This window comes from Lissotriton vulgaris, unplaced genomic scaffold, assembly GCF_964263255.1.
Source record: "Lissotriton vulgaris unplaced genomic scaffold, aLisVul1.2 SCAFFOLD_1320, whole genome shotgun sequence".
NCBI classification, from domain to species: Eukaryota; Metazoa; Chordata; class Amphibia; order Caudata; family Salamandridae; genus Lissotriton; species Lissotriton vulgaris.
The window spans coordinates 582,743-605,510 of NW_028242523.1; the positions used below are offsets into that span (position 1 = coordinate 582,743).

The 22,768-nt window shown below is 44.8% G+C and overlaps 1 protein-coding gene across 1 annotated transcript in view; it reads left to right on the forward strand.

Moving 5' to 3' along the window:
* LOC147668937 (actin-binding LIM protein 3-like) overlaps positions 1–22,768 on the forward strand; it is a gene marked incomplete at its 3' end in the record, with an annotated part of 333,512 nt that overhangs the window by 242,289 nt on the left and 68,455 nt on the right. Inside the window, exons 3-4 of the mRNA XM_086948335.1 lie at positions 1,078–1,261; positions 18,255–18,367. Coding sequence (XP_086804461.1) covers positions 1,078–1,261; positions 18,255–18,367 — 297 coding nt within the window. The remainder of the gene's footprint in view (positions 1–1,077; positions 1,262–18,254; positions 18,368–22,768) is intronic.

Below are 22,768 nucleotides of genomic sequence, written 5' to 3' on the forward strand. Positions count from 1 at the left end.
TTATGAGGGCTGTGGGCCCCGGTGCAGTGCACCTACTGCACCAATGGTAGCCACGCCCCTGACAAGCAGCCAATTGGTCGTTGCCGTTGGCCAACAAGGTGCTCTTGAAAGACTTGCTTTTTCAGCAGCTTTCTGAGGAGATTCAGGGAATGTCTCTCCTTGTAGCTGTCTTCACAGCAGAAGGGGAGTAATGCTCTCAAAGCGCTGCAAGATTTCACGAGTCCTTTTCAATGGCGTTTGTGAAAAGTGCGGCTTGTCAGCCAATGTTTACTGGAAATGTGCTGTAAAATAACACACTGTCCCTTTCTTTCAAACGGTTCTTAGGGAGGTTATTTTAATTTTCACTAGTGGATGCTAGCCCACTGTGCTTGCTGGGTGACTTGTGGTCTGTCTGAAAATTCCATAATTTATTGCAAATTTCACATGTGACTTGAGGGCCTATTCAGGGTAAATCTCGGCCAGATAATATCGCAATAACTTTGTCCTCAAATTTGTCTTTTTCGAGATGGTTTTCATCATCATCAGAGGTTTTAGACCTCAGTCTCGGCTTTGTATATAGAGCCTGACTGTACTGCCCTGGTCCAGAGATTTAATGGCCTGAGTACCTTGTAGCCTTGCATTTATACCAGAAAGTAACCTCAAAAGTGCCAGACTACAAAGAAAAACTAGAGCTAGAAGGACTGCTTTAGATCTTAAGCTCCCTCCTGCCACCTCCCAAGGCCTTACTGCAACCTATGAGCTCAGTGTACTCAAAAGAGTGGCTTGGTGGGATCTGGTCCTTGTAGGGTTAGTTAGAGGTCTACGCGTGCTCCTTAGTTTTCTATCACTGCTGAGACTCATATCTGTTTATTGCAGGTAGGGGAGAGCTCAACAGTGGCTCATCAGTAAGTGCATTTCCCAACATATCATTCCCAAAGGGACTCTGCCGGGTCCCCTATCTTAACACTGCGATCAATGAATGGATAAGTAAATGAACGAATGAAGGGATGAATGAAAAATGAATTCGATTTGCAAGCTAAATGTTCTCAAGGTGGGGTTTCTTCTCTAACGTCGCTCTCTATGTTGTTTCCCCACCAGTGTGCAGCTGTGACCTGGCCCAGTCAGGCTTTTTCTTCAAGAATGGCGAGTACATCTGCACCAAGGACTACCAGGAGATGTACGGAACGCGCTGCAACAGCTGCAGGGACTTCATCACCGGCGAGGTCATCTCCGCCCTGGGAAGGACCTACCACCCCAAGTGCTTTGTCTGCAGCATGTGCAGGTGCGTGCGCCATGAGGGGGTACCATAGCGCCCAGAAGACAAGATCAGTTGCATTCATGGAAGGGATATGTGGTTCCTTTGTCTTAGCCAAGTAGCACTTAGGCTAAGCTTTCTCGTGAGAAAACACTGATTTTAGGGAGACGGCTGAGATGGTATATGAATTAATTTATATCACTTATTTACCCAAGATATTTCAATTGGTTTTTAGCAAACGTGGAATTGAGTTTTTGGTTTCACATTTTTATTAATAAACTTATCCCGTTGAACTTTGCTTGCAAAGAGGGTGGGAGAGAAACATAAAAAGTAAACATCAAGCAAAAAACGAATTGATCAGAAAATTCTGAATTACTGACATAAAAACCATACTCTAAGGGTAATGGAACAAAAAGTAAGCAAAAAAATGGTACACTTCAAATAACTTTTAGGTGGCCAAGACCAATAGTGAATTGCAGCCTTCCCTAGGTCTAGTGTGCACTGGTTAGATGCAGAGGGAGGAGACTGCAGGTGACGGAAGGGACAATTCATCAGATTTTTAACAGAACCAAGAGAAACACACTTCATGTTAGAGATTTTAAACATATGGGGGGATTTGAGATAACCCATCTCTTTTTGAAGAAACTCACAGAAAAACTTCATCAATAACTAGTGCACCTTGCTGGCGATTTCTACACCAAACCATAGGCCTGCATGAAGTCCTGGAAGCAGAGCCCTGTCAGCACAGATACAGTCATTTTAGCATTTTCCACTGCCTCTCTTCTCATTGGATGTATTAGGGATCTGCCTTTCGCATCCCTCCCAAGGGACGTGGGAATCTTTCTTGGTTGTGTTTTACAGACGACATGGTTTTATTAGATGCCACTATTTCAGGGCTACAAGGAGCAATTGATCAGCTTGGAATGTATACAATTTGTTTAAAGCAAGATCATGTATTTCAGGAAAGAAAGTACTATTGGCAAATTAATGTTACACTCTAACTAAATAGATGTCGTTTATATGTATGTAAGCCAATGTTTCAGGAAAAACGTGCTTCAAAACCTTTCTTGCAGATGACACAGCCTGCTTTAATAGGAAATGTGGTGGTCCTCAGGTCTATCACTTATAGAGGCGTGTTTGGCCATGGCCTCCCCTGCGATGACATCCCACCTGGCTCATGGAATGCAGCTGTGCTTATGGCAGATGAGGGAACTCATTTGTAAGCACATGTGAGTGCGTCGTGACATTGACGCACTCTCCAATGAAGACAATCCTGTCATAATCATGATGCAACGTCAGCGTGTGTTATCTAGAGCGCACCTCCATCTTCTGAGCTTCAGAATGATGGACTCTCGAGATTATGGAAGGTGAAATTACATGAGGATTCTGCCAGCTCATGTTTTTTGGAAACTTAATAATATTGTGCTGAGTCACTCATGATCTGGTAGGCTACAGAGGATTGATGAAACAAAACTGTTTCAGCAAGTGTTTCCCCTTGCATGCCGCTGTGTCATCATTACGTTTCAATACAGTGGCCATGTTACATGAGGGAGGACCCCTTGGGAGTGAATAGGACTGACAGGGATTTTTTTTTGGCAGAGCCATGCAAGAGTAATCAACATGTGGACAGAGCCCCAGGCCCCCTCTCGTTAGTGCCTGTTAATGCTCTTTTTTTGTGGATCACATAAGGTCTGGCAACAGGTGCATTGTCAAGTCAGACCTAAAATGGTTGGGGGGTATGGGGTGTCTCAGCTGTGCCTGCTGCTATTTCCAGCTTTTACTGAACAGCTGTGTGCTCTGTGCAGGAGTGTCAAAGAAAAGGCCACTCAGCTCAGGTCAGCTGTCCTGACCCCCAGGGGTTAGGGTTAGGCACACAAAGCAAGAAGGAGACAACAGCTGATATAACAAGGGCTCTGGAGTAGTCAACCAGGAAGGGTGAGACGTCAGCGCGCGTACCTTCCACAGGTGAGGTGAGGAGATACGATTTGCGCTGGGGAGGAAGGGGACAGGAGAGTCTTCCTCGATGGGTGTGCCGACTAGAGTCCTAGCCTAGATTATGTAGGAGTAGAGACAGCCTTTACTGAGGCAGGCAGCAGGAGGAAGTAGTAATCACCTTCTGTAGGCATGCTGAAGGGAGTGTGCTTACCATGAGTAGAAGAGTGTGGAACGCATATTTCCTTTGACTGTGTATCCCACCTGGTGAGTCCGACAAATTTGCATGTAGGAGGTAATGGCATGCTGTACCCTGCCTTAAAAGAAAAAGAGACCCTCAAAATGCATTGTTGGTAAGCTTCAGGGGCAGTTCTGTTCCTGTTCATGTTGGCTGCAAAGTCAGTGGTTACCCTACAAAGGGAGAGAGCCATTTATCCTGCACGGTTAGTTGTAGGGGCAATCTTTACCCCTAGTATGTAGGCTGCATTGACAGTCTTTGCCATATGTAGTTAGGTAGGCAGAAATGAGTGATTAAATTGCGACCTGTCTAATTAATACTCTATTGACAGTTGTTTTTTTGCAACCCTCTGCGAATATACAAAGCTTGCATCACAAATGTTATTTTCATTTGCAAACCAGTCGCTGTGCAAAGTGCACAGCACTGGTTTGTGAGTGGTAATGATACACCAGGGTTCTGATTGTTAAATTTGGACTTCTGGGCGTTTATGCTCACAGGTTGAAGTGACATCCATGTAGAACTTGCCATGAGCGTGAATTTTCCCCAGTCTTTCGATCTGGGTTATGGGCTGTATGTAGCAAGGGTATTACTCAAGGCAGAGGGCGGCCATTAGGAATGGGGTTATATCTACTAAATTATAACTTTTATGATAATTTGCAGAATAGACAATTATAACCTCCACACATATTTGTATTTGTCTATCTGATCGCTTCATTATATAGTCAAAATGGCTGGATCTTCAAGCACGCCCATTTCTTATTGAAAGGCAGGAAATGAGATATTTCCATATGGAAAAATGTATCCCATGTGGAGGAGAAAAACACATTATGATGGCTTGTGTGTTGGAACCGTAACTGGAAAAATACATAGTTTCTGACAGCAGACAAACCACTAGTTTATTGTTAGCATATGGAAGAAAAATGGACGTTCTTCATAGCTATGAATGAGTATTTTTAGGATGTTTGTGAATCCTAATGAATTAGTAACATTATAAAATAAAACACAGGTTGCAGTCTGTGGCTTTAACAGTTACTAGTTTTCTTTATAGAATATAGCCCAGAGAGTGGATGGGCCAAAGGTGTCCCAGCACACAACTTAATTAAGTATTGAATATGGTTGGTTTTCATAACGTATAAAGTGGAAAGTATCTAAAACTGAACCAATCTTGTGCTCATTTCTTGGTGGATTGGTCAACTGCCAACTATGATGTCTCACTACCCAATCTTTTGATCTATTGCTCATTAGAGAATATTTGCTCAGCCGGGATGCAGCAGCATCCTAACATATTCTATCCTGGTAGATGTTGTGATTAAGGTCTAGCCACACTTGCACACAATTTTTAATCTTGCTGAAAAAAAATTGCATAAAAAACAGCATGGTCAAACAATAAAAAGATACACTTCAAAAATATATTAAAAGTAATAATATTAAAAATTCTAACTTCTAAAAAATGAAACAGGTCCGCCGATAGGAAAGGATCACCCAATGATCTTGGTATGGACATGTTTAAAATTTAAAAACCATTCTTTGTTTCTCTGGGCAGGCTCATTCCTATACTAAATTACTTTACAAAGCCTACTACAGGTATTGTCTAAGCACATACAAAATGTCCGTTAGAGACAAAATGGCAACAAAACAACCACCAGTCAGTCAAAAGGCCAAGCTAATTCACAAACAATAATATAAAATGCTAACAAAAATGCCAAAGAGTCATTCTAAATCACTAAGATTTTTATTTTATTTTAGTTGTCTTAAAGCAGAACATTTTAGGTCATCCAAACTTAAGGTACCTAATTGCTGTATAATCTAGCCTTCGCCTTTCCAGATGTTCTGCTATGATTATCTTTTTTTTAATAAAAAATCTAATCTACCAATGCCAGAATTTAAGGGAATCACTCGATTCAAATGAGATGGTGATCTGATTTATTGCTATGTGAGTCACTCCCTCCAGTCACTTTAATAACTCTGAGTCACTGTGCACATCACACATCTGAATCACAAATAATATTGGATCTTGGTGAGCAATATTCGATTCTGAGTCACCTCCTTATCCCATCTTCCACACTGTTTAAAAGTCTTAACCTAGCACCCGTGTAGGCTACTTCATCATTCATTCCTTTCTTACCTGTGAAACTCCAGCAAAGCTTAAAGCATGGCCCTGTTGAAGAAATAGAATATGTGTTCATCTGAAGATCCTGGAAGAATTGCCCTAGTATCAATCAAATCTATTCTTAGATACAGCACTTGAGGAGCTCCAGGCGTAGCTGTGTTAATATAATATTGTACTAACCTGTCTGACAGTTTTTTAACTGGACAGGGGACAGAATAAGTCTTTAATCAGGAGGATCTGAAGACCGCAACGGTCAAGAACAGCATCAAAGCTCTGATCATAGTCGGTCTATCAGTGGCCCTTGAACTTCATCCTTTAGTGAGCTTTGAAACACAGATTAGTCTTGTTTTGGATCGGAAATACTGTCCTCAAAGATAATGATTCATTTATTTTGAATCAATCACAGGCCACTTCTAAGGCACCAGGCACTTCAACACTCAAGAAAATAAAAAAAGGGGGCCCCAGAGGTCTCTGCCCACTCTGGTTTACTGTCCAAAGTTTACTTGATCCAACAACTTTCACATTGAAGGATCTATTCAATGTTATAATTATGCAGCCAGCATGTAGGGCCTGATCACAATGGCCCTTTAAATTGCAATCAATGTGCAAATGCCAGGTTGGGCAGGGATTTCAATCATAAGTGGCACATTGTTTATTGAACCCAGTATTTATTGGGCATGATAAAGATCGAACCCTTCATTAAATTTTGGCAGCCCAATTCTACCGGATTTTCTCACAGGGAAAAAGCCCAGCATTTGTGGTGGGCATGCGGATTCATAGTTAAAGACAACTGAGAGTTGCCAACTAGCTGTCGACAAGGAATATGAAGGATTTAAGATCACTTTAAAGTTATCCAAAAATAAAAGACCTCGGGGCATATTACCAACAACTAGCGATAATTATCGCTATGTTGGCTTAGCGGCAATCTTTTTATCGCTGAGCTGCGGCGATTTTTATCGCTTAGGAACCTTGCTATTATCAAGGTTTATCTCCTAAGCGAGAAAAAATCGTCCGAAATGCATGAATATCGCTGAAAAGTCAGCGATATTCATGCATTACTGAGCTAATGCTCTTAGCCATGTTATCCACCTACCATTGGATAACATGGCTAGGAACTGCTCAGGGCAGGTGTTAGCTTTTGGAGATAATCGCGCTTAGCGCGAATATCTCCAAAAGTTGGTAATAGGAGATAGCGATGTTAGCGACTGTTACCAGTCGCTAACATCTTGGCACGCCCACTTTGCATGTCATTAGTGATAAATTTCACTGACATGCAAAGCAGGGCCCAAGATGGTCGCTATCTCCTACTAGCTGTCGCTAACTGGTGTTAGCGACAGCTAGGTAATAGGGAGATAATTTTATCTCCGCTTTCTTGGCTTTTAAAGCCAAAAAAGCGGAGATAAACCCCCTTGATAATATGCCCCCTCATTATTTACCCAGTAATTGCATCACCAGTCCTTTAACAGAGCACTTTTTAAGTAACAACATAAGGACATCATGAGAGATGATCAAGCACTCTACAGAACCCTCTGTACATAACATAGCACTGCATAACCATTTGATTATGCGTATATGGCAGATAAAGCCTAACAACATTTCTTTATTCGTTTTTAAGAACTTCAACCACGCAGTCCAAATGTACAACCCAGATAGACTTTTTGGTATCTAGCCTCATCAACAAGATGATGGAGACATAAGACTACCCATGCCTGCCTTTTGTTCTGTCTCCTGATTTCTGTTGACTGGGAACCTTATTCTCCTCGAAATATACTTTTAAGGGCAGGTTTCTTTCCTTTTCTGAATGACATATTTTATCCTGCTTGAGATTTGTGCATTATTTCTGGTTTTGAAAACACCATTTGTATTTGATTGTCTTGTGCGTTGCTTAAATGTGTTTGTTAAATATGAATGGAAAGAGGCATGAATATTATTGTTATCGATAGGCATTTTGGTGCATCCCTAAGAATGCAGGAGCCTCCTCTCCTGGTGGTAAGCTGAAACTGTGGTACAGAGCCCTTTCATCACTCTGGCAGGAAGTAGGGCAAAATGGGTGTGGCTCAGCTCAAATAAGCTTAAATTTACTTTTTGTCTGGGTAGGAAGCCATATATTAGACCTAAGGGGCCACATTTACAATAAAATGTCAGAGTATGGCACTGTGCCAAATTTGGCAGCGCCGCACTCCGACATTTTCAAAACACAGGGAGGCGCCTTATTCACAATAATACAGCGCACCCCTGTGTACCCCCTAGCGCTGGTGCAAAACGAGAGCTGCCTAGCGCCAGTGCAGGCACACTGCTGACATGTTGCAAGGGTGCCTGTGCTGCAGAGATGATTGTTTATGTGCTGGAAAGGACACCTTCCTGCACATAAGTGATCAAGAATAGTGAATTGCACCTTCCTATATGAAAAAAGCAAAAAACGAGGAGACATTAGTAATTTCTCATTGTTGCGCCATTCTAATGCCCGGTATTCCATGGCTTTAATTGTTGGCGCTGCCTCAGCCTTGTAAATCTGGCGCAGCTTAAAAAAGCAATGGGTATTGTGGTGGAATGCTCACAGCCACACCCTTTGCAAGCCCCTTTGCCGCAGAGGACTGCAGCGGAAAGGGGCATATTTACAAGGTGGCTTAGTGCCACCTTGTAAATATGGAAAATGGTGCTGCGCCACCGGAACATCCAAAAAAGTGTTGCTCCTGTGGCAGTGAGAGCTTGTAAATATGCCCTGAAGTGTTCAATAACAATCTTAAAGTTTTCTGATTGTGGAATAAATTAAAGGGTGAGTGGATAAGAGAGGGTAAATAACTGCCTGATCAGATCAAAGGCTAGAAACTTGATCTAGCTAGGTATCAAGTTTAATTCCATTTCTGAGAACCAGCATGCTATTAGGCATGGGCGGAAAATCCGTTCCGCTCGCGGATTTTGCGGATTTTCGGGAAATCCGCAATCCGCGAGATTTGCGAATTTCCTGCAAAATCCGCAAATCCGCGAGCAGCGGATTTTGCTCGCACTGCTCGCACTGTTCGCGTGAGTTCGCGCCCCGCGAATAAGTGCGAAATTGCAGAAATACGTTCTAAGCAAAACTGAAAGTAACTACTTACCAGGTTCAAAAGTTCAGGCACATCATTAGTAGCCATTTCCTGTAGTGCTTCCTGAGGGGCCCCTCCAGAGTTCAGTTGCCAGTTGAAACTATTATGTGACCCTGCTCTGAACCTCAGAATAGTTACACATATGCCACAAAGGTCATGAATTACAGCTAAGGGAGACAAGCAGGAGCCAGGCTGGAAGTTAAAATCCATTAATCAGCCCCTAATTCATTATTGTCAGTTGGGGCAGGGCAGGTGTTGTAACTAATTTTGCAACAATGAAAGCACTTAGCAAGTGCAAAAGATCACTAATCAGGGCGCACTAAGGAAGCAGGTGCCAGCTAAAAAAATATTCTGTGACACATTAATCAGCCCCAAATTAATTCAGGTCACTTGAGGCAGGGAAGGTGTGCTTTGCTTTGCCGAAAATAATGTACACTGGACAACCAGAGGGTGTGGTGATGAAACAGAGGGTGGCATGGGTGGGCCAGAGGGTGGCATGAGTAGTCAGAGAGTGGCAGTGGTGACAGAGAGTGGCAGTGATGAAGAAGAGTGTCCCAAACAGGTTGGACACGTAGAAACAACAAGTTCGCAAAACTTGCGACCCGACAGGTAAGTTCGCAAATTGCGAAATTGTAAAAACCCTCGCGAACTGGCAGAAACACGGGCGAACACAAAAAAAAAAAAAAAATCCGCAAATTCGCGGGAATTCGCGGATTTTGCGGATTGCGAGTTCGCAAATCCGCAAATTCGCGGATTGCCAATCCGCAAAATCCGCTCATGCCTACATGCTATGCACATTGTACCTTCTTGAGGAAACCCATCTGCCAGCTGAAAGAACCTTTTCCTGCTTGCTGACTTAAGCAGAACTGAGAGACATCTCTGTGACCATTGTTTTGAACATGAGACTGTTCATTTGAGTTTGTGAGACGTGAGCCTGCCTTATTTTTTATGCACTTGCTTCAAGAAAACATGTGACAGAGTAGGGTAGCTAATTATGTCTGCTCTCATATGAAATGTATGTATGTTCTTATATAGCACTCGACTTACCCTAGGGCATCTCGGCGCTTGCCCTGTGAGATAACCCGTACTGGGCATCCACAAGGTGAAAGACAGGCATCCCACCACGGGGGGGCCATTGTGGAGATTAAGCAAGCTAATGCTCAGAGTTGCAGAGTGTGAACCTGTGATTAGAGTGGGCACCGAAGCGAGAATTATCGAGTCCGTGGACAATTGGGCTCAAGACCCTGCCACGTCGGGAATTGAACCCTGGTCCCGGGTCTGACCTCTGCTTCAGGGTATGCCTCCTCTAACCAGTGAGGCACACTTCTCCTGGAATAGAGGAAGGATGCTGGTCCATTGATAAGGTCTCTTGGTGAACCCAGCCGAGGAGCTGCATGAAACCAGGAAACCACGTTTCAAGGCACTGGGCCAGCCCTAGACAGAACAATAAAAGTTAAATATCCGACCAATGGATTTGGCAAAGTATTCTGTCATATATCTTGGCCATTTGGTGACTGGTTGTGATGTACATGTGCTATTTCCCTTTGAAATGAGTGTTGAGCTTGATCAGATGGGGGCATTGAGTGACCAATATGTCTATTTGGTTAAGGGGCTCTCTCCCAACCTTATACATCACATTATGCTCAGAAAAACACAACTCCACAAAAGCTGTTGAAGGTGAGCTTCTGCCCAGCTGATCTGATGCTACTAACCCAGTGCTAAGACCCTACCACAAGAAACTTCGAATGAAGAGAGCATAGCTCGGTTAACTTTGGAAGAAAATAAGTAAGCATAGAAACCAGAATATAGGCTGTGACCTTGCGTCCGTCATCAATCTCCAAAGAAGCTTTCTCTTCTCTAGAGCGTTTCCACAGCAACAAGTGTGCATCACCGAGGGCTCCAACTGAGACTGGTGAGCTCAGTCCAGCCTCTGCACATGATTAGCTCAAAGTGGACAGTTTTTGCTCAAGAACATTTCAAAGTCCTCTTTTTTTATACAGGGGTCAAATGTCATCCTAATGCTGATCTTGTCCAGCCTGAGCTGACTCATCTTCCCCTCCGACATAACAAATAGGGAGACCTTGAATCTTTTTAAATCTCTATAGACTTTAAGAGACTTCATTTTATGCTTCTATTTGAAAAAAGGTCCATTGATTTTAATCAATGTTAAGGCTGCTTTCACTTTTTATCTGCCGTTTTCATTTTTCAATTTTGTTTGCTTTTGAGTAAATACATGTTCTTCTTACTTCATAAATACCCATGTTTGGAGCACAAGGATCTAGTTTACAGTTGAATTGTAAAGGGAAATGCTCTAATTTCTTGAAGTAGTGAATCGGATGAGACACCGCTGCTGCAACTCACAACACACAAGACATTAAAAAGTGCCAGTTTTAACATGGAAGACCACGTGCAGAGAGTGGCACAAACAATGGGTACTAACGCTTTATTTGTAAAAAATACTGAAAGCTTACAAAAGAAAAGTGTTGTAACTTCACACACACCTTTTATTAAGTCTATAGTCCCTCTCCCATCCCTTTTCTGTCAGTTCTTAAAAATGTCCAAGAACATAACTGTTTAATGGGATTAAATGGGTTATATATCTATATCTACATATTTATCTATAATTACATATTTGTTTTATAGGTGTCTATTTATTTCCATCTATACATTTTTTAGATTCAATATATTTGACTCTTTTGAACTTCTAGATAGAGACCCTGATTTGCTCAGATGTTTTAGGTTTCTATTCAGTTGCTTACTTTAAATGCTGTATATCTTTTATGTGTTCTTTCGCCGTGCTTTTGTTGGAGTTCTGAACGTGCCATTATTTGAGTAAATATTTATTTCAAAGTACTAACCCTTTCTAGAACATAGTGCTTTCACTGTGATGGGCCGTTCATAGTGATAATCATGTTTTTCTGACAAACTGTATTGTGTAAGACATTCTTTCAGTCTTTGCTTCGTAAGAATCAAGGGCCATATTATCAAGAAAGGGCGATACATTATCGCCGCTTTTATCGGCAGGAAACTGCCGCTAAAGCGGCGATAATGGGCTTGATAATATGCCCTTGTAAATTCCCATAGAAGCCCTTGTAAATTCCCATAGAAGCCCTAGTGTCGGGGATTTTGGGAGGTGTCGGTTATATGTGTTGACGGTATTCACAAACATGTGTTTTCAATGTAATATTTTTAATTCTTGCTGTAGAGAAATATTGAGGAATTTGTTATTTAATGTGACTGTCATTGTGCCTCTGGATAACCATGGTCAAAATATTTATTTAAATACTTTAAAAAAAAAGAAATAGCAAACATTCCTATTTTAGACATACCAGAGCATGTCCAAAGCATCTCTAGGCATGTTTTTTAAAGCTTCTCTGAAAAAACATAAGCTGTATTGGTAGTTGCAGCTGAAGAGTAGATGGCTGAGCGAGTGGGTGGGGTTGAGGCTCTTCACATTCCCAGGACACCATGCAATAGAAACGTTTGGTGGTTTGACAACAACTTGTAAGAGTGAACCAAGTATAGAAACTAGCACCACTGTCCCAAATGGCTTCTCCATTTATATGTCATTTCCTGCGTCAGCATATTCAAATGCTCATCCCTGTCTGTGATTCACTTCTGCTGTGAGACCTTTGGGAAAGTGGCAGCTCAGTACACCATGTTTTGAGTTTACATAAACACGTATCTTGCTGCAGACAGGCCTGTAGGACTGGGGCCAAATCAGTTGGTGTCTGTAGTCTTCTCTGCTGGTGCAATGCTGTAGTGTCCCGGCTCTTCTCAGGCCATCGGTAATCTGATTCCAGGGTCTGGGGGAGCCACCTAAATGTTAGATTTAGGGGCATTACAGGGGAGTGCCAGGTAGGGACCAATGGGTCTCTCACCTGTGGCTTAGTCCTAGCCCTGATTCGATAAATCCCACCATCTTCAAGATGGTGGCCACCAAAAAAGGTGCTTTACTCTCCTTCAGCACCTGGGGGATGGAGTTGGCGAAGGGGCGCCACCTCCTGTTCCCACTTAGGTTTTCCTGCTGGCTCTCCCAGCAAATGCGGGGGTTTGAACCGGGGCTGCCATCTGCTACTAGCAGCAGAGGTTTGGTTTGTATAAAAAGACGGCCAGGCCTTTGAAGCTTCCGTCTCGAGCACAGTGCTCATCATGGGGGAGGAGGTGTGACACCTCCGCCCAGGATGGGCTTTATTTCTGGCTCAGAGCAGGGGCTCTCTACCCAAGGGTCCAGAAACATGTCTGGTGGTGGCAGGCTGCCTAAAGTTAGTCAGAATAATTAAACAACAAGGGGTGGTGATGGACAGAGTTTCTGAATTAATCAGAATACTCTCACCCAGTCAAGAGATCAGGGCTAGATCCAACACCGTTTTTTAGCTCACTGCACCATCCCAGCTCAGAACCTGGCTATATGCAAATTAGTCTGTTCCTGTCCCAGTGCATGATGGGAACAGGGCAAACCAAACTACAAAGCCAATTCTTTCACTGGGAAGGAAACAAGCTTCGGGGACCGGTTTCTGGCATTACAGCCGTCTTCGGCCCGGCTTGCTTGAATCCTGATGGTGCAATGAACAAGGGACTCACATCTGAGTATACCCTTCCACGCTTATGGTGGACAAAATAATTAAACAACAAGGGGTGGTGATGGACAGAGTTTCTGAATTAATCAGAATACTCTCACCCAGTCAAGAGATCAGGGCTAGATCCAACACCGTTTTTTAGCTCACTGCACCATCCCAGCTCAGAACCTGGCTATATGCAAATTAGTCTGTTCCTGTCCCAGTGCATGATGGGAACAGGGCAAACCAAACTACAAAGCCAATTCTTTCACTGGGAAGGAAACAAGCTTGGGGACCGGTTTCTGGCATTACAGCCGTCTTCGGCCCGGCTTGCTTGAATCCTGATGGTGCAATGAACAAGGGACTCACATCTGAGTATACCCTTCCACGCTTATGGTGGACAAAATAATTAAACAACAAGGGGTGGTGATGGACAGAGTTTCTGAATTAATCAGAATACTCTCACCCAGTCAAGAGATCAGGGCTAGATCCAACACCGTTTTTTAGCTCACTGCACCATCCCAGCTCAGAACCTGGCTATATGCAAATTAGTCTGTTCCTGTCCCAGTGCATGATGGGAACAGGGCAAACCAAACTACAAAGCCAATTCTTTCACTGGGAAGGAAACAAGCTACGGGGACCGGTTTCTGGCATTACAGCCGTCTTCGGCCCGGCTTGCTTGAATCCTGATGGTGCAATGAACAAGGGACTCACATCTGAGTATACCCTTCCACGCTTATGGTGGACAAAATAATTAAACAACAAGGGGTGGTGATGGACAGAGTTTCTGAATTAATCAGAATACTCTCACCCAGTCAAGAGATCAGGGCTAGATCCAACACCGTTTTTTAGCTCACTGCACCATCCCAGCTCTGAACCTGGCTATATGCAAATTAGTCTGTTCCTGTCCCAGTGCATGATGGGAACAGGCAAACCAAACTACAAAGCCAATTCTTTCACTGGGAAGGAAACAAGCTACGGGGACCGGTTTCTGGCATTACAGCCGTCTTCGGCCCAGCTTGCTTGAATCCTGATGGTGCAATGAACAAGGGACTCACATCTGAGTATACCCTTCCACGCTTATGGTGGACAAAATAATTAAACAACAAGGGGTGGTGATGGACAGAGTTTCTGAATTAATCAGAATACTCTCACCCAGTCAAGAGATCAGGGCTAGATCCAACACCGTTTTTTAGCTCACTGCACCATCCCAGCTCAGAACCTGGCTATATGCAAATTAGTCTGTTCCTGTCCCAGTGCATGATGGGAACAGGGCAAACCAAACTACAAAGCCAATTCTTTCACTGGGAAGGAAACAAGCTTGGGGACCGGTTTCTGGCATTACAGCCGTCTTCGGCCCGGCTTGCTTGAATCCTGATGGTGCAATGAACAAGGGACTCACATCTGAGTATACCCTTCCACGCTTATGGTGGACAAAATAATTAAACAACAAGGGGTGGTGATGGACAGAGTTTCTGAATTAATCAGAATACTCTCACCCAGTCAAGAGATCAGGGCTAGATCCAACACCGTTTTTTAGCTCACTGCACCATCCCAGCTCAGAACCTGGCTATATGCAAATTAGTCTGTTCCTGTCCCAGTGCATGATGGGAACAGGGCAAACAAAACTACAAAGCCAATTCTTTCACTGGGAAGGAAACAAGCTACGGGGACCGGTTTCTGGCATTACAGCCGTCTTCGGCCCGGCTTGCTTGAATCCTGATGGTGCAATGAACAAGGGACTCACATCTGAGTATACCCTTCCACGCTTATTGTGGACAAAATAATTAAACAACAAGGGGTGGTGATGGACAGAGTTTCTGAATTAATCAGAATACTCTCACCCAGTCAAGAGATCAGGGCTAGATCCAACACCGTTTTTTAGCTCACTGCACCATCCCAGCTCAGAACCTGGCTATATGCAAATTAGTCTGTTCCTGTCCCAGTGCATGATGGGAACAGGGCAAACCAAACTACAAAGCCAATTCTTTCACTGGGAAGGAAACAAGCTTCGGGGACCGGTTTCTGGCATAACAGCCGTCTTCCGCCCGGCTTGCTTGAATCCTGATGGTGCAATGAACAAGGGGCTCACATCTGAGTATACCCTTCCACGCTTATGGTGGACAAAATAATTAAACAACAAGGGGTGGTGATGGACAGAGTTTCTGAATTAATCAGAATACTCTCACCCAGTCAAGAGATCAGGGCTAGATCCAACACCGTTTTTTAGCTCACTGCACCATCCCAGCTCAGAACCTGGCTATATGCAAATTAGTCTGTTCCTGTCCCAGTGCATGATGGGAACAGGGCAAACCAAACTACAAAGCCAATTATTTCACTGGGAAGGAAACAAGCTTCGGGGACCGGTTTCTGGCATTACAGCCGTCTTCGGCCCGGCTTGCTTGAATCCTGATGGTGCAATGAACAAGGGGCTCACATCTGAGTATACCCTTCCACGCTTATGGTGGGCAAAATAATTAAACAACAAGGGGTGGTGATGGACAGAGTTTCTGAATTAATCAGAATACTCTCACCCAGTCAAGAGATCAGGGCTAGATCCAACACCGTTTTTTAGCTCACTGCACCATCCCAGCTCAGAACCTGGCTATATGCAAATTAGTCTGTTCCTGTCCCAGTGCATGATGGGAACAGGGCAAACCAAACTACAAAGCCAATTCTTTCACTGGGAAGGAAACAAGCTTCGGGGACCGGTTTCTGGCATTACAGCCGTCTTCGGCCCGGCTTGCTTGAATCCTGATGGTGCAATGAACAAGGGACTCACATCTGAGTATACCCTTCCACGCTTATGGTGGACAAAATAATTAAACAACAAGGGGTGGTGATGGACAGAGTTTCTGAATTAATCAGAATACTCTCACCCAGTCAAGAGATCAGGGCTAGATCCAACACCGTTTTTTAGCTCCCCGGTAGCTTGTCTCCTTTCTGGTGAAGAATTGGCTTGGTAGTTTAGTCTGCCCTGTTCCCATGATGCACTGGGCCAGGGACAGACTGATTTGCATATAGCCAGGTTCTGAGCTGGGATGGTGCAGTGAGATAAATAACGGTGATGGATCAAGCCCTGATCTTTGGACTGGGTAAGAGTGGTCTGCTTAATTCAGACACTCTGTTCATCCCCACCCCCTTTTCTGAATCGTTTTTGGCCACTATAGGTGTGGCAGGGTATACTCAGACATGAGTCCCTTTCTCACTGCACCATCAGGATTCAAGCAAGCCGGGCCGAAGAAGGCTGAAATGCCAGAATCCGGTCCCCTGTAGCTTGTCTCCTTTCTGGTGAAGAATTGGCTTGGTAGTTTAGTCTGCCCTGTTCCCATGATGCACTGGGCCAGGGACAGACTGATTTGCATATAGCCAGGTTCTGAGCTGGGATGGTGCAGTGAGATGAATAACGGTGATGGATCAAGCCCTGATCTTTGGACTGGGTAAGAGTGGTCTGCTTAATTCAGACACGCTGTTCATCACCACCCCCTTGTCTGAATCTTTTTTGGCCACTATAGGTGTGGCAGGGTATACTCAGACATGAGTCCCTTTCTCACTGCACCATCAGGATTCAAGCAAGCCGGGCCGAAGAAGGCTGAAATGCCAGAAACCGGTCCCCGGTAGCTTGTCTCCTTTCTGGTGAAGAATTGGCTTGGTAGTTTAGTCTGCCCTGTTCCCATGATGCACTGGGCCAGGGACAGACTGATTTGCATATAGCCAGGTTCTGAGCTGGGATGGTGCAGTGAGATAAATAACGGTGATGGATCAAGCCCTGATCTTTGGACTGGGTAAGAGTGGTCTGCTTAATTCAGACACTCTGTTCATCACCACCCCCTTTTCTAAAGTTAGTCAGAGACCACACCAGGGTTAGTAGGTTTTCAGGGGCCACCTCTTGGGTGCCCTCTGGGTACATGTTTCAATAAATTCCACACTGGTATCAGTGTAGGTTTATTGAGAGGAGTTATTTGGTACCAAACACTCCTGGGTTCAGTAAAACCCTCATGGTGTTGGGGAACCCGTGTTGCGGCATTTCCAGCCCATGTACTCTATGGCTTCACTGCCACGTAAATCATAGAGTAATAGACCCTAATACTGTAGGGGCATATCTGTTCATGCAGATATGCCCGCACCTAGCATATAGTGCACCCTGCCTTAGGGCTTGTAAGGCCGACTAGAGAGGTGGCTTACCCCTTAGGTTGTGCTGCTTGGCATGGCACACAGACAGTGTGCCATGTCGACGTTGACGTTTTTCTCTGCACCAAGGCATGCAGGCTTCAGTAGCAGTTTGCTTGGCCTTGGTGAGGGATCCCTAGGGGACATCTCACCATCATAACATCTCCACAATTTAATCCACTTCACTACATGTTACTCTATGACCCTCCACTCTACGCCACTCTATGCCACTTCACAACACTCTACTCCACTATACCCCACTCTACTACAATCTGCTTCACTCTACGTCACTCCACAACACTCTATGGCCTTCCACTTATGACACTGTACGATCCTCTAACCTACGAACCTCCACTCTATGACACTACACTCTACACCACTACACTCTGTCACTCAATTTTAGGTCACCCTACTCCACTCTATGCCACTTCACTCTACATCACTCCACTATACACCACTCTACTCCACTCTGCAACACTCCACTCTACAACAGTCTATTCTAATTTACAACACTCTAATCCTCTGTATTCCACTCCACACTAAGACTCTATACTTCACTCTACGTCCCTCCACACTATGCCCTTCCACTCTAAGCCCCTCCACTCTATGCCTCTCCACTCTACAACACTCTACTCCACTTTACTTCAGTCTATTTCACAACAATCTATGACACTCTACTCCACTCTGTCTGTGCACTATGTCTCCCCACTCTATTCCCCTCTACTCTACTCCACAACACTCCACTCTTCGACACTACATGTAACTCCACTCTACGAGACTCTTTGACTCTCTGCAACACTTGTTGTTTGTTTGACTACTGTTGTCGCCTGTCTTATAGGTACTAGGGGGTTGTGTACAAATATGGTTGTCTTAGTGATTTATAACAGCTACAGGTGTTATAACTTATTTTATCTTTTTTTCTCAGAAAAACGTTTCCAATTGGAGACAAAGTGACCTTCAGTGGGAAGGACTGTGTGTGCCAGAGCTGCTCCCACTCGCTGAGTACAGGCAAGCCCATCAAGATCCATGGACCAAGCCGTAAGTCCGGGAACTAAAGGATTCTAGATCTGTCTGTCTAACAAACTGCTTGGCTAACTTGTTTTCCAGTATGCCCAGGGCTTTAAGTGGGTGGGGTCCTGCCGGTGCTCATCACCAGTAGTTCTAAAAAGAAGGTGCTGGCACAAGTCTCCATTTTTTCCCTCACCCTCAGGGTGAAAAAAAATCTTACGTCTGCAGTAGTACCACCCTTCACTACCTTTGATGTAATTTCAAAGAGACTCTTTATAGTTCTTTCACAGTCTTATCATTTCAGAACTGAAGCATTTTCAATATTCTATACAACAAAGTCATAGTTGTTGCTTATTTATCTTATGCAACTAACAACCACTGGCTCGTTGTAGGTGTAATGTTACTTGTTGTCAGGGCTGGACTGCGAACAGAAACCGGCCCTGGCAACCTGCTCAGCCGGCCCCCCCTGGGGCGAGAGGGAGTGCAGCTGAGCAGTTTGCGAGGGACGTTTTCAGCTTATTTTGTTACAGGGGGGCAATATTGCTGCCCCGGGTAACAAAACCGGCCCCCTGGGGGCCCAAAACCGGCCCCCACCCTAGCGGCCTACCGGGGAAAACGCCCAGTGCCCGCTCTGGCCAGTCCGGCCCTGCTTGTTGTATTACATATCTGGATGCAATGACAGAAGCAGTAAATTACCAGTTGCTAAGCAGAGTTTTTTACCCTACTTGTTTTAAACTATGCCCTAATTACATCGGCCACGCCCCGTTGACAGACCTCCCCCTGTTTTTTTTAATCCCACTTAAAGCCCTGAGTATGACTACATACTTGACTCCTCCACTTTGAACCCTTCACCCACTGTCCTATCTATGTCCTTCCAACTTCTCGCTACCTACCCTTTCCTTTCTACCTGCTTGTAGCTGCATCACTGCCTGTTTCCTCTTTCCTCTGTGCCTGCTTTACATGCTCCTACCTAGCCGTCTTCTGTTAAGTCCGTTTTCTATTGCCATGATCTGAGAAGCGCAAACATATTTGCATGAATGAATGGAGTTGAGACAAAAGAATAATTGATGGCGCTCTTCTCCCGCGGATGTTTTGATATGAATAAAACATGTCAACCTCCTGGGATCCGCCCTCAAGGCAGAAACGAAAAGATCAATTTTAGCGCCACCAAATGCTCAAATGTTGCAAGACCGAAAGAAAAGTACTGCCCTCAGCAACTCATATCAGTGAATCTACGCTGGATCAATTTCAGCTTCCCTATAATACAACCTCAATTGCATTTGCGCCCTGCTAGTGCTTCACGGCCCTCTGCTTCAGACGACCATCAAAATGGCTTGACAAGCCGCTGGCGAATGAATAATTGCCCGCGAAATGACTTCTAGGAACTGTGCTCGTGGTTGGGTGATGGAGAAACTCAGTCCGGGGTCCACACACCGGACAGATGGTGCTAATTGACTCCAATGTGCTACTTGGCTCTTTACGAATAATATAAACGTACGCAAACATACTACATTTTTTTTTGCAGCAGTCAGTACAGTCTGCAATGTTTGCATGTTGCCTATATGAAAATTAGCAAACCCATACGGAGGTGGCACGAAATTGTCACAAGATTTGCATGAAAATTAATGACTGCAAATTGCACGGAACGGACGGAAACACCGTGATTAACTGTCACCGACCACCGTTATGCTTTACTAAATCACAAACATTAGGGAGCCCAGGTAAAGTGTGCTACCTCTTCGCGAAGCGCTGCAGCGCCTCGTCAGGGGCAGTAAGCGCTGTATATGCACCAACAGCAATACAATATGCGCACAAAATATGAATATTGTTTTTGTATGTTTTATTTTGGCAGTACATTTCGCAGAGTGTTTTATACACAAGTACTACTTAGATGGAACTGGCACTTGTCCATATATCCAAAGGCACGGAAATGTAGGTTGGGTGATATACAGGCCACACAGTACTCCTAGCACAACGGTTCAGCAGACTGAGTATGCAAAGAACGGCGGGCAGAGCTGGGGAGAGAATGGCATTACAGTGCCTCTGACAGGAGCCTACAAAATTCAAAATGGAAATGAAATCAATATTGAATTCGTTTCGAAGAATACCGGACAGGCAGTGGGAGAGAAGGGAGAAGGGTACATTCAATTACTGGAAGCGGAATCCAGCCGCAGCCGACTTCCGGTGCAGAGGTAACCGCGCGGACGCTGAGGCAGCAGAGAAGCCCTCCGTTCCATTAGCGCGCGCACTGTGGAAGATGAGGAAGAGAGGGAGTGTCTGAGGCCGGCTGTGTTTCCACCCGAAGCTTCTCCCCCTCTTCTCGGATGTGGCCAGACAATTGCAGAAACGTGGGGTTTTCCCATCAGGGTGGTCCCTGGGAGAGGCCAATTCATTGGAAGTAGAAGATATAGCCAAATGTTGAGTCTTTGGCTCTGAAAGGCCAGAAGGACAGGCGTAGCCAATCCTCTTCGTTTAATGTGCTTCGTTTAATGTGTTTCCAGTTACGTTTTACGCTGGGATGCAATGAAGGCCGACAGGCTGCCCTGCTGTTTGGAACTTCTCTTAGCATTTAAGGTTAGCTCACCTTTTGAAAAGACAGTAGGGTTGGGCAGAGTCAGTCATACCTTGGGCTAAGCTCTGAAAGTGCAGAATGCTGGGCAGAGTTAGTCATGGTAAACCAGAGATTCTGAAGGAATGTTAGGAATCGAGCAGAATCAGTCAAATAGTATTCCTTACTTAGAATAGCTATTAGGGTTTGGAAAAAGTAAAGGGCACGTTAAGTCAAGCTCTGGAAGGCTGGTCGTGTTGGGGAAGAGTCAGTGTTACATTCGACTTAGCATCAGAAAGGCCAGGAGGGCCGGATGAGAGCCTGTCACATGTCAGATCTACCTTATTAAATATGAGAGCTAATGTAGATCAGTCACACCGCAGGCTCACAAATTAAAGGCTGGTTGGTCGGAGGAAGGTAGCCCCATGACAGCAATTAGAGAACTGCCTCTTTCGATCAATGCTAGTGTTCCACAGGGACACATCTTTCCCTGAAGGGTAAAAGTGCAAGGAAGTAATGGTGTGAAAGATGATGAGAAAGCATCTTAATTCCGTCAGAGGAAAAGCAATATTGTAAATATAGCAATCTAAAGTTTATCAAATAAAGATTGCAGCTTGGCCCTAGGAATCCATGTTAATATTATCATACATGATAGTATATTTATAAATCACGAAAATGATGGAAGGGTGAGTCAGTCAGGTCAGGATTTAAACTTTTGACCTTGCAGGCTCTGTATAAATCTCTTGGCTCTGTATAAATCTCTTAAGAAGTGACAGTGGCTGTGTGAGCTGCCAGGATGGCTAAGGATTCAAGGTTTTTGTCTCCAAACACAGATCTAGCTTTGTAGGCCTAGACGGGTCATGCCTCTGGAGGTGAAACACTTTATCCCCGTCTGACCCTGTGCCTTGTTTTTAGATAGCTCTTGCTGGCGCAGGTACATGATGGCTTTATCGAAGCATTCCAGCAGAACAAGAAGCTTGTGTCCCTGGGAATACTGGAGTTACAGGTTTCTGTGTGGGTCTGGTAATGGGCAAGGAACGGAAGAATGGCCAGAGAGCTGTCTATTCACTCCCTGCCCTGCCTGTGACCCACAGTGAAAGAAGAACTGATGCTCTTGAGAACCAGGTTCACAAATGAATGTGGGCTCAGGTTATATGATGCCCTGTGCCCGCTAGCATTCCGCTTCTCAGGATCTACCAAGAATAATTGTGCACGCCCTAAGACCCCCCTCTCCTTACTACACTAACCAGTCACTGCCGCACACCCCAGCTGTCCTTCCTTAAAGGAAGTAAGGAACTCTTTCCAAGTTACCAAATGACAGTTGATTGCTGCTGCCCTCCTGCCTGGAGCTAAGCCTGAACCTGAGCCACAGAGCCCACTTCTGCTTTCAGAACTGGCCATCTCTAATCTGTTGATTCGTACCAGTCAAGGCACCTGATGTGGTTCACACCTGCAAAGCAAAAGTGTCATGAGCATAGGTTGTTTGCCCCTCCCTTTGATTCAAGTGACACCCCCAAACAGGAAGTGAGTTGGCCTTGCCAACTCTGCCCATCACCATGGCAGGCGCAGAAGAGTCACCGCACACGCAGTGGCGGCTCCCTCGGAGCGAGGGTGGTGGGGCGGGGGTGGATTAAAAAAATAAATACATAAATAAACTTACCTTCTCCGCCGTGCCTCCTATCCTGCCGCCGCACGTCTCTCCTCCGTCCTTGAAGGAAGGTCTGCTGGAAGCACCCAGATTTCTGTGCTCTCCCAACCAATCTGACTCTGCAGAAGCAGCATTGTGATTGGTCTTAGCATCCTGTTTGGACGCTCAGGCAGTACCTAGGGGGGGCCTGGGAATGTTCTCTACGGGGCTGTGCATCACAGCCCAATGGAGAACA